Consider the following 12,918-nt stretch of genomic DNA (forward strand, 5'->3'; position numbering starts at 1 on the left):
CAGAGCATGGTCCTGAGATGTGCAAATTGGAGTTTGAATCCTTTCGAGCTGCTCCTTCTTGGAAGCTTTAGGTTTTGCTGTGTTGGCATGTGCCCAGAGTGCTTCAGTATTGATGGAGCTGGATACCTAACTACCTGTCACAATTTTTAAATTCAAATGAGAGGTATTCCTGCACTGAAGTACCCTGAGGAACTCAATTTGTTAGATATCATCTTAGCATGCCTCAAGTACTTACAGAAATCCTGGAGTGTTTTCCAAATTGCACGGGCAGAGGCAGCTTTTACATAATGTCATAGCTGTTAAAACAGTTGCCCACAAAAAGGCGGCTTGAGTTAATTCTCTCTCAACCAGAGGGGATTGAAACTGAAGCTTCCCACACCTAAGTAAGCACTCCGAATATCAAGCTAGTGAGTAAAGACTGTTCTCTAGGGGGAACATTTTAAAAATAAGCATGCACCAGGTGAAAGGCAAAGTAGTTTGTCAGGGGATTAATTCACACTTCCCAAACCACATTTTTCAAGAAGTGCCAGATCTGGGTACAGGTCAGTCACATCTGATGCTCCCAGAGGGCCCAAAAGCTGCAAAATGATTTCTCCTTTCTCTGTGATACATTAATGCAGTTGCACTAGATTTTGCAGCCTTCCTAAATGTCAACTGTAGTAGGTGCAGACAGTGCATTATACACTTATATGTGTTAGAACGAGGTCCTGTGGCCTTACTTTAAAATTATACAGTTAAATTTCAGGCCTGCATGTGGTAATGCTTTCCATATTTATCCTAGCTGTTTTTAGCACCTCCCTGGTGTACGCCTGTGGAAGGTTTAATAATTACAGAAGGCGGGTGTTTTAACTACTGTTAGAGACACCTTTTTTCCACAGGAGATAAAATGAGCTCCCTCAGAGGTAATAAAAGATTCTGAAGTTCTTGTGGTTATTTAAATCAGGATATATCATTTGTTTGAAGTTGTATATTTACACTTTGGCTTCCTTGTGTTGTGTTTACAGCATACAGCCTACTGACTCCATAATATCTTCTGAAAAGCATGTTGTGGAACTAACATTTTTAACCTTTGCTTTTGGGTAGATGCTTTCTCATCATATCAAGGTGTGCTACAAGACAAACTGTTCACTGGCCTCTCCCTCTCTGTCCCCACAATAATTAACACTCTTTTCTGCAAAGTCTTGCTCCATCCATGTGCACATTTCATTGTTGTGTGGCACTGCCCAGTGTTACTTGTTATCCTTTTTCTATGTTATGGCACCATTTCTAAATTCCAGACTGCTTCTGCAATGCCCTGCGTGATGGTGCGGTGAGAACTGCCACAAAATAAGGCATTGTCAAGGAGAGAGATATGTTTTCGAACAGTGATTTATGTAGTAATTTATTCCTTGGGCAATCAAGCCTTTGATTGGCATGATGAAAACAAAGGTAGTAAAGCCTGGGATTTATAGACATCAGGAGACAGACAATAAAGCTGTGACGCTGATGTTCTCAGCTAGCCTTAGATTGTCGTGAGCCTCAGCAGTACATCACAGTTCCAATTACCTGTGGCAGTTTTCATACCTCAACAACTGCCGCCAGGAAAGGAGAGGAGTCATCAGTAAGTGCTGATTATGGGGATAGTCTTAGCTTTATTCTTGGTCCCTGTGGACTCAGTGTGTGTTGAGGCAGAAGGTTTGAGAGTTTTGAAGCAAAGCTGGGAAGTGAGGAACAGAGGAATTGCTGCCAATCCACCTTGTCCAATGACCGCTGATGTGAAAAGTCTCAAGAGAGAAATTCTGCACCCTCGCTGCCACCCCCATCCCGTTTATGTAAGATTGACCACACTTAACTGTTTTTCTTCTGTGCGGTAGTGTTAATAAGATTTGCAGAACAGCATTTGCAGCTGTGTTTCATACCATGCATTTATGCAGTGAGACTTTGTGGGGTTTATCTTGTTTTCTTATCACACTTCGAGTTGCTGTGCTGTCTGTTGATTGCTACATGCCTATGGTTTGCAAACCAGCCACCACGAAATCCTCTCTTTTAGGTCTAGGTATCTAAAGTTCATACCTGTAATGGTAAAATTCACTATGAGTTGTACTCTGTAAAAATGTAAGTATATAAAACATTTTTTTTATTACAACACCAGAGAGTATGGCATTCTGTACACATTTTGCGTATTATCGAAGGCTAAATGCAACAGCAGAGGCTTTACTGCAAGAGACATGCATGATTTTTTCTGAGCTTTGCAAGGATATATGCACTGGTGATACTCTAACCGCAAAACAGATCCACTGGCAATGCTAGGAGGCTTCACATCTCAGCTGGTTTGGGGCATGTTTAAACAGTCAGTTAAATCAAATGTGTGTGTGTGAAGGCAGTGTGAAAATCGGAATAGAGAGAGTCCTAGAAGGGATGGCAAACCATTTCTCACTGTGACTGAAAAACAAAGTAAATGGCAGGAGTTATGTCCCTTGCTGAATATCGTGCTTTTATTGAATCCTCCAGTTCACATGTTGAAATTCGGCAGCAACTCTCACCTGAAATTCAGCAGCAACCCTCACCTGTGCTCAACAATACAAAGCCACATGGATTTGACACTGATTTTTCTGATCTCTCTTCTGTGGAGAGTGAGCTGGGTAGAGGGTGCAGCTGATTCACCACAGGATTTGCTTGAGGGCAGTGCTAATGAGAAACCCCTAATGTGAGAAAAAGGGCTTATAACTGGAAAAAAAAATCCAATGAATGTTTAAAGAGGAAGATTCAGCTCAGCTGTTCCCACTGGGACTTTGCTGACCAGCTTTTCTCCTTTTGATATTGATATAGATCAGCAGTTCTGCCTGTGTGCTACAGACCTTTTCACTACAGCTTGCCAGCTTTCTTCTCCAAAAACTAACAGCATTTTTGTTGTTATTGTTATATATGTGCAGGCACATGCCAGATTTGAGAGATCAGAGATTAGATATTTATCGTTAGCATGAGAATATGTTTTTTATGAGTCACAAGTATAATAAAGTCAACATACTTTAACAAACAAATAAATGGAGAAACTAAATTTCAATAGTGCATATCATCAACACACTCAGATGTAGTAGAATCAAGTAATGATCTTCAATCTCTAAAACAAGGCAACATTGTTATAATAAAAAAGAGTCGCTATACAACAACATGTCAATAAGATATATATTTTTTTGTATCCAGCTTCTAAGATTAATTCAGAACTGTCACTAAAGAAAACCACAGAAAGGCTTGACATAGTCAAAGAAAAGGAAGCTCTTCCTCTGCCTTTTTCTACATGGAGGACTCCAGCTGTCGGCAGCATACTTGATATCAAGTTTATTATCTCTGCATGGCAAAACAGGAGATATTTGCTTTCTTTTGGTTTAGTGGCATCTGGTAACATCTGTGATTAAAATAGCAGTTTTGATTAAAATCAGATCTCGTTAATTTAACATAATGGCAGGGCATACACAGTACATTTTGAATAGCCAATTAAAAAGAGAGAAAATGTAGAAGATGATTATGAGGGAAATACTTATAAATTACTGACCTTTATGGGCTATAAATGAAACCCAAGCTAAGCATAATTTATCCTTGTTATTGTACAAGCTTTATAGTCATGCAAATGACTGTTAGGTATAATGTGTTTTCTTAATAGCTGAAATAACTAATAACAAGCAAGCAAAGAAAACAAGAAAGCCCTATCAGGTAATACTTGATCTTACTTCTTTTATCCCTACAATGTGTGTGCATTTTCTGTCTTCTACCTGACAGGTTTATCTGAGGTGAGGAGAGGTGGGAGGAAAGAAGGCGGAGTACATTTAGTCCAGAAAAAATGAAATGTAAAGCAAAGCCAGAATAATAGCTAAGCAGCATACCTTAGCCCGCCGTAATGCCAATATAATACCAAGCCAATTTATTTCTATCTGCCCCTTTGTTTAATTATAGATATAAACTGAGTGCAGTTTAAGAAGATGTATAGAAGGTTGATGAATATTATCTGCATTTATTATTTATATCTACTGGTGCTGCAGTACAGCAAATATAAGCTTATGGATAAGACCTTGAACTAGTAGCCTCAGAGAGGATTTTTTTTAGCTGATGTTAGCATTGCTTGTGACAGGTCCTATTCATGCTCCGTTTGTGTTAGTGCTTAAAAAAAAAGACACCTTCACATATTTAAGAGCACAGATATGTTTATATATCTATGGAATGAGAAAAAAAAATAAAAACTACTTTTAAAAGATTGCTATTAAGATTTTGTGTATTGAAATACATGTGCTGCAAATAGAAACATTTTTTTAAAAATGGCTATTGAAATCACACTGCCATATAATATATTTCATATTCACAAGAAAATGCCCTTTTTGTGTGCTGAACCATCAGTTAAATGAGTAAAGCAGCCCATTCCTGTCCCATAATGAAAATGTTGCTTCATGCTCTACGTGTAAAGGTGGGCAAGGCCTGTATTCCACATGCTGGGGTTAAAAATATCCAGTGACTCACTCTGTGTTGCAAGACAGTTATCAGTAGCTGAAAGGTGACATCTTCATCTTCTTAAATCTATTCTTGAAAACTGTTTGTATAAGTGACCATAAGTCCCTTTAGTGCAAAATCAAATAGTTGGGCCAGTGACAGAAGAGCATTTATTCAGCTGTGCCAAGAAAGGAGCTGGGATGATGCCTGCAGACACTTGCTGGGTTTTCAGTAGGAGCTAGTAATGAGTAGTAGAGAGGTGATAAACAACATTCTTTAAAACACCCCATTGCTTAACTCTGATATAAACTCTGCCCTGTCTTGGGCAGAGCCAGCCCCTGAAGGAAAATTAACCTGTTTGTTTTCGAAGTAGTGTTGGTCTGTGTATGGATATGTAGGGGGTGGAAGGTAAACCAAGTCTAAGTACCAGGAAGACAGCAACTGTCTGCTGTGACTCTGGTCAGTGCTGTTTACTTATGTTAAGCTCTGGACTAAGTGTAAGGGAGCTTCTTCTCCTCTTCTCCAGGGCAAAGGTAACCAGATTAGTACAACCAGTATATCCTACTGGTGAAGGCGGTAGTATAGACTTGGAAGGGAAGTCACATACATACACTGATGCAGGTAAAAAGTATTTCTTACTGATTTCTGTTGCTGTCTGAGGTAAGTCTAGCCAATTCCCGTATGAGCTTCTCCTCCACTTTGCCTTGGGGCAAGCTACCAGTAACTTAACCTAGCCAGCTCAGGGTTACACTGGGAGATGAATGGGCAAAAGCATTCACACCCTTAGGAAGAGCTACAAGACACTGAGGAGCAGCTACTTCCTAGCTGTTTGGTACCAGCTCCCCTCAATCCTTAGCTGTGATGGATGAACTTAGCTTGTATTAACACAGCTAATGAAAACCATATGAACAGTGTGTACAAGTATGAGGAAATGAGCTCTGGATGGAGGGTGGAGGTATTTAACTGGGTCAGCATCCTCAAAAGCTGCAGTGAAGAGTGAGCACTCATCAGACATCTTAAGCTTTACCACTATGGATTACAGCTATGTTCACAGCACTTGAGAGACATGCCCTGTATGTTACTGGTCAGAGCAGTAACCATTTGTGCTGGCTATGTAGGCCCTACGCCTTCTCCAGTGGCAGGAGAATGTCATGTAGCATCTCACCCCCTACATGTGACAGGACTTAATAAATATGCAAGGTTGGCCTGACAGCACCCGCTCCCTGCCCAAGTGATGGACTGCTACCAGCAGCACAACTTCCAAAGTTTATTCTTGCAAGGCATATTTTCAGGGCTCTCATGAGACCTGGAGTATCAGCCAGAACTATCCAGGCAGCCTCATCATCAAGCGGCTCAACTTCCCTCTCTGTCTGTACCTAAACATACAGCTATCATCTGGTGTGGTCTATTGCTATAGCTGTCACAACAAACCAACTGGCCACCAAGTTCCCAGCACTGTCTGGGAAAGAGTCTCTCTCCTGTTGGAGATAAGGCCTCAGCAGGAAAATGCGCCATCCCAACAGGCTGCAAATGATCTAACAAACAACTTGTAGGATACATGGCATGTATTTCACAAGCATGTTTTTACAAAGAGTAGTTGCCGAGTGTTAGACCTTTTATATTCTGTATACTTTATAGGTTTTCCAGAGGCAGGAGGTTTAAGCAGATGTCCTGTACAAATGAAGGCGCCCATTATCTCTGATGCTCTTCGAGCAGTTGTTCCTTTCTGTGCTCGGTCTGTAAAGGACTGTCTTTTGAGGACTGCTGGAGGCCATTTTCACTGTAAAGAGGCCTGGGATGGCCTTTTAGATTATTGGTTCCTATTTTAAATGCAGAAACTGCTTTTAACAAAAACCTTTCTTTTTTTTTTTTTTTTTTGCTTATCTGTTCTGCTGTTGTTTGGGGCTGCGTGAGCGACATTAGAGCAGCATGGTCCTGCTTGTGATCCCTTCTCTTTAAAGTGAGGTTGCCACTCATTGTGAGGGAAATCTTTGAAATGGATGTAAGTTGCACTGAATGCTCGTGTTTTTCAAGAAATTTTAGGAAAATTATATATATTCATGAATATTGACTTTTATATTCTTGCGGAATCCCAAATTCCTTTATTACATAGGTATCTTATATGTAAAGAACAATTTTCTAAGCACCAAAATTCTTAAAATAATTCAGAATTCTTCTTCTCTTCAGATAATGCCCTGGACGGACAAATAAGTTAAAAATTATCTGAGCATTATTTGATAATACTTACTGTGTTTAATGGTTAGTCACACTGAGAGAGAGAGTAATAAAAACAGACTCTAACAGAGAAAAGAGCAAACTGCATCGTGGTACCAATATCTATAGGAATGTATTATGATTCTATGATTTTGTATGTATTAAAATTTCCCAGGACTGCAGAGACAGGCTCCTCCACTAGCAGTGGTTCCGATCATTTTCATTATACTGAAAATGCAAATGTACAGCACTGAATCCTGCTGTATCAATCGGCATTGAATATTAAGACACTCCAGAGATCTTGTTCCAGAATTTAGACTCTTAAATATTTTTATCCCTTCACAAAGTGGGAATCAAGTTCCTAAATTCAAGCTTCTTTATGTGGTTCTTATTCAGGACTTTTGTTTCCTGAAAAACTGTTCCTAAACTGTTTCCTGAACACTTCATACCTCAAGGACTTTTGAGAAATATTTGATTTTTTTGTTGTTGTTGCTGTTGTCGTTGTTTTTTAATCAGAGATTTCTCAGTTTGTTGCTGGGTAACTCTGAAAAGACTAGTTAATAATTGTTCCTCATAGCACTTCCATGAGAAAGTGTTTACTTAGGGTCCATTGGCAAAAAGACTGAGCTTTCTGTGCTGCAGACAAAGTGCTTATTTAATTTTCCTTCACAGGCATATGAAACTATATTTTCAAGGAATTAACAGTCCCCACTGGGAACAGATTTTTTGTAAGTGCTCTGCATGTGGAAACTCTTTGATTTATATGGCCAGATTTTTATGAACCTTCCTGTTAATTGGACCTAAATGACTATCTCAAAGCATATGCACAAACTGCAGGAAAAGCGCCCTCAGTCTTTGAACCTTAATCACCTGAGGTGCGAAACAGGTGGAAAATAGCGTAGCCCTTTTGGCCAAGGTTTCCTTCCCATGGATTTGGAACATGCATCTGAATCAAAGATCAAGGCAATACTTTTGGACATGCTTGTTGAGCAATAGCTCCACGGGATTACTGGAAGAGTCATGAGCAGAATAGTCCTACAAGCTGTCTGATGAATGACATAAGCACTTGAGTACCTTTTCTGTCTGGTAAAAAGTGCCGTTACTGCTGCCTTCTGTGGAATCCAACCTAAAGTTTTAGGGTAAATTGTTAACAGGTTGATTTGTTGATTTTTTTTTTCTTCTTTTTCTTAGCTCCTAGATTGTTTTGTTATCCCGGTGGTGATATTGCTATCCTGGTTCTTCTTGCTGGTACGATACAAGGCAGTGCATTTCATTGGGATTGTGGTCTGCATTCTGGGCATGGGCTGCATGGCAGGAGCAGATGTCCTCGTCGGGAGACAGCAAGGAGCAGGTGAGTAAGGATAGATTGAGTTCAGACATTTTCTGGACAACTGTTCCTCTGAAAGAGAACTCGGTGTCCAAGCAATTTTGTGTCCTCATGGATCAAAAGCACTACCTCATTCAGAGTCACTTTGTCAAAAAGGACAGGAAGCAAAAATGGTCCAAATGGTCATCCCTATTTCCCATCCCTGATTTGACCTGGTGGACACATTGGTTCTGCAAAATATATCACCCACTGTTCAGGCCAGAGGAACAAGCCAAATACTTGTAGTTCCATTTTGTTTTGGCATAGCTTATTGACCACAAGTCTTCCAAACTGGCTGCATCTCTGAATCATAAGCACCCTTCCCATCCACACATACTCTTACTTCTCTTCAATTTTGCTCCTTTCTTGTAGTTAAGTGGGGTTACTGGTTAGACAAGAAATTACACCTAACCTACATACTGATTGTATCAACTGTGTTATGCACAATCTCAGAGTAAAGGTTTTATTTTTTCCTGCACCATTCCAGAAAAAAATCTTTTTGTGTGTAAAGTGTTCTTTTTTATGTGTGGCAGCATATGACTAATGTGTGTCTGCTATTAATGCAGACTAGACTGAGTTAGATTTCATCGATTAACTTCCTCTGTCACATTGATTTTTCTAGTGCCAAACCAAATGATGGGGGAAGGCTGGAAATTCTTTTTAAAGGTTGTCAATTAGGCACAGTTTTCATTCTTAATTAAAAGCACTGAATTGTGAGCTGAACATAATACACCGGGATTTTAAATTCTTGACTCAACCTTCTGAATACAAATAGAAGTGCTATAAAGCATCATTTGTCAGGATACTGCTAAAAAAATCAGGGACATTTGTGACAATACCCAGCATGTCGCCCTGCCCCGTTTTTTCCCTGACCTCAAGACTTCCAGTTCATTGCTGTCCTCCAGAAATAGCTCTGCCCTTGCTATAAAGAGAAGAATATACCTTGTACTGTGAAATCAGCCAGCGAGAGCTGCGTTAGGAATGACTGATATCGTCGGCATTGGGATTTCAGCCTTTACTTCCAGAGGAAACATCCTGAGTCCCTTTAATCTAGATAACTATCTGCTAGGGACGGGGAACACACAGGACAGTGGACCTCAGTGGAAAGGCACATAAGGAACAGAATGACCTAGACTGACACATTACCATCTGCCTGCAGTAATTAGATATTGTTGCCATTTCATTTTTAAGGAAAGATGGATGCAGCTGTAGGTGAATTTGTTCAGGAAAATTTGTGAGCATGCTCTATTGGCTTCTAGTCCAGACCTACACATAAAAGCTTGTATTGGTGCTTATTGGTATGCAGGGAGGAGAAATAAAACCAAGAGTCTTTCACAAACGGAGTCTGCAGCTTCTTGAAGTGTCAGACCAGTGTAACTAAGGTGCAGGAATATATCTCTAAATTACCACGCCCTCTTTAAGGGAGTAAAATATGTGGTTTGATTTATCTGAAGGTGATTGAAATATACATTAAAATCTGCAAATCAAAAATAAATATTGACAACAAAAGAAAATATTTAATTAAACTCTTCATTAAAGTTATAGTACTCACAGCATCTTTTATGAAGGAGGAAAAAAAGGAGAGTAATGCACCAAAGGGAAGTAGAGTTCTGTTAGTCCTCAGTAAAATTCTCTGTTTACATGATCTGATCACATTTCTTTGCTCTTGTTTATATTATTATTTACTACGTTAGAAGTGCCATCAGCCTCTGATAGGCACTTACCACCTACCGCAATCTAGCTACAAACCCCAAGTTTACAGTGCATCACTGAGATACTATGATACTTCCAAAATGGATTTTACAAGCATGCTCTCAACTTTCAGTAAATGTATGGTCTAAATGTATAATCTATTTTTAGTGTATCCCAACTCAAATTTAGCACATTATCAAAAGAAAAAAAAAAAACTGTGATCATGTAATTGGTGCACTATCAGGTTACAAGCCACGTTTTCCTTAAAATAACACGTTTCTCAATGAGTACCCCAAGGTAGCTCAGTAGCTGCCCTCATATAATACACAGGGCTGTTAATATGTCATCAAGACCTTTTCAAAACATTCATAGTTTTAGATAACAAGAAGCTCTGAAAATCAGTCACTTCAATCCATGTAGTAAACTAATATATCAAGTCTAAGATTGGGTGCTTTGAGTCAAATTTTGGAGATTGTGAACATCTACAACTATAACTGAAAGTGAAGAGAACCACCTTTGAGGTACTGAGGGTTCAGGTAAAAAGGTGATCAAATGGCCTGATAAGTATGTCAAAGGCAATCATGTCAGAATATAATTTAAAATTATTTTTGGTACACTTCTATGCTATCATTAGTCCTCTCTGGACTGTATGGTTTTTGTTTTCACGAAACAGTAACTATGCTAACAATGATGAATGCAAAGCTTGTTTGGCAAAGTTGTGTTTCCTCAGAAGAATGGCCTATATCTTCAGATAGTTCAAGTACAACCATGTTATCCCAGATGTCTTAGAACTAGACGTGTCTTTAGAACTCCTCTATTCAATTGGTACATGCTTCGTTAACAATGAAACCAGTAGATGCACCAGGATTTTAGATCCATGAAAATATCTTTATTAGGATATGCTAGTGTTGGGGCAAATTCCAAAGGGATAGTGAATAAACAAAGACAAGATATTTGAAAGCCAGGAAGACAGGCATTACTAGGAAAGAAACCGAAAACATAGCCATGATTAAGACCTTTGGTGCGTGTCACTCTTGAATACCATGTGCTACTCTGGTAACCTCAATTCAAAAAGAAATGCCCCCAAAATAAGTCTATAGAAGCAAAGCAAAGAAGGCAACAAAGGTCTTCAGGGGCATAGAAAGACTTCAGAATGAAAAGACCCTAAATAAGATGAATGAAAACATCTCTCATCTGCTGAGAATTGGACGATAGAAATCCCACCCAGCGCTTATGTTTTTTTTCAACCATCCTGAACTGCCCAGTGTCAGAGGTGGACTGTTGCTGTGACCAGTTTTAATATTGTCATTCTCTGAAAGCTGTTAAGTTTGAGGCTCACACTCATAGCATGTGATTGCACGCTGGGAGAGCCATGGCCTCCAAGCCTTCTGCCTGGCACAGGCAAAGGAGCCTTCTGCCTTGCACAGGCAAAGGATGGTATTTTTGTCTCCACAGTTCAGCACAGCCAAACGCGAAGGTCAAAAGCTTTTGCAGAAGTGCTTCCCCAAAGTGCTGGTGAGTGCCAGTGAGTAGCTGTCATAAATACCAAATGCATGAGCTCAGTGAGGGATGATTAGAGCCCCCGTGGAACATCAAAAGCATCAGGGATATGAATAGGTCTTGAAAGTGCAGATGCTTATTTTAAATTAAGGGCATCTTCCATGGCAGATTATAAAAAAAGGGTAAAAGGAACATACGTATCATCAAAATTTAAAAAGATAAATGCTCAACTGTAAACATGCTCTCCAACAAGGTACACGCAAACCAGAAATTCAGTGGGAGACTGATTGAGTACATTAAAGAGAAATCTAGTAACTTTTACTGTGTTGTTGACACAGAAGCCACATCTCCTTTGAGCTGAACAGTTTTGAACACTAGGAGAGCATTTGTGGGAGTATTCTAAACATTTGCCCTTTTATTATTTGTCCCTAAACAAATTAAAATCTCACAGTGCTTATAGGCAATATTGGAGATGAGATATTGGGATAAATGAACTTTTGGGTTGACCAGCTGTGACCATTTTTGTAATTATAAATTCCTTCTCGCTAGTAATTTCAAAACCATAAATTGAAATGAGAATAGAAGGCTTGAAATAATGACAGAAAATTATGAAGAAAGAACACTTTGAAAAAATCAGAATGTTTTGCTTCACTTTTGATCATTTTTATATTCTACAATGTGTATTATGCACATTAATAACTATATCAAAACATATTTCAAAAGAAAACATGTATCTTTCAAAAATGCAAAATCTAACAATTCAGCTTTTTTTACCAAATGTTTTCAAAGGAGATTCCATTATAGCCAGGCCTGTGGAATAGGTCCTGTAGCAATATTTGGCAGTTCTGCAAAGCTGTTCTTCTGTTGAAATCGTTTAGAGGGTCATACATGCAGAGGGAATCACATGCATCAGTTGGCAGAACCAAGGCCCCAGCTTTCAAGCTTGAACTTGACAAATCTCTGCAGGCTTCCACCCCTACTCTTACCCCAGATAATAATAAAAGCCTCCAAGACTTTAACAAAGGTGTCAAACATTCTTTAATCATCTGGTGTTTTAATAATGATATATACCTGGAGATACCTGAGATCGATTCTGTTCTGCCTATTTCATGCATTAGGTATTGCTGTGCTAATTAAGCCTCTTAAAAATCACTGTCATTATCATCACCCTACCTGCACCCCATTCTTCTTCCTCTATTTCTTGTCAGATGGCCTTGTTACAATGAGGTTCTTTAACTTGCATAGCCTACAGTATAGGGTTTGCAATGATTTCTTCACTCATATCACAGGTATATATAGAATTTCTCAACTGATTTTCCATCTAGATGCTAGTCCTGTTTTGGACTGCTTCAATTCCAACATCAGATGCAAACTGTTTATGTAGCTGACTTCCATTCGATCTGAAAAAAAAGAGTGATAATAACAAAAAATTAAATAATTTAAAAATAATAAAAATAATAATAAAAATAAAAAAGATTAATCATTGAAAGCTGCTGCTTGATTTCTGTATTTTTCACAAATTTATCTTAGCTTTTGGAGTTTCTTATTGACATGAAAGAGATTGCTCTGTCTTTGCCTCTGCTATGTTTGCTTGCATTATTGAGTGAAAACTGGTAAAATGACAGAACATTTGCGCTATATTAACATGGATATGGGCTACTTTAGTAACTCAAGATTCAGAACTGTGA

General features: G+C 38.9%; 1 protein-coding gene across 1 annotated transcript in view; it reads left to right on the forward strand.

The window, feature by feature from the left end:
- SLC35F1 (solute carrier family 35 member F1) overlaps positions 1-12,918 on the forward strand; it is a 221,345-nt gene that overhangs the window by 180,895 nt on the left and 27,532 nt on the right. Inside the window, exon 4 of the mRNA XM_088522718.1 lies at positions 7,864-8,023. Within this exon, the coding sequence (XP_088378844.1) occupies positions 7,864-8,023 (160 nt within the window). The remainder of the gene's footprint in view (positions 1-7,863; positions 8,024-12,918) is intronic.

Source organism: Tinamus guttatus, unplaced genomic scaffold (genome assembly GCF_059628265.1).
Source record: "Tinamus guttatus ecotype Peru unplaced genomic scaffold, ASM5962826v1 Tinamus_guttatus_pri_ptg000010l, whole genome shotgun sequence".
NCBI lineage: Eukaryota > Metazoa > Chordata > Aves > Tinamiformes > Tinamidae > Tinamus > Tinamus guttatus.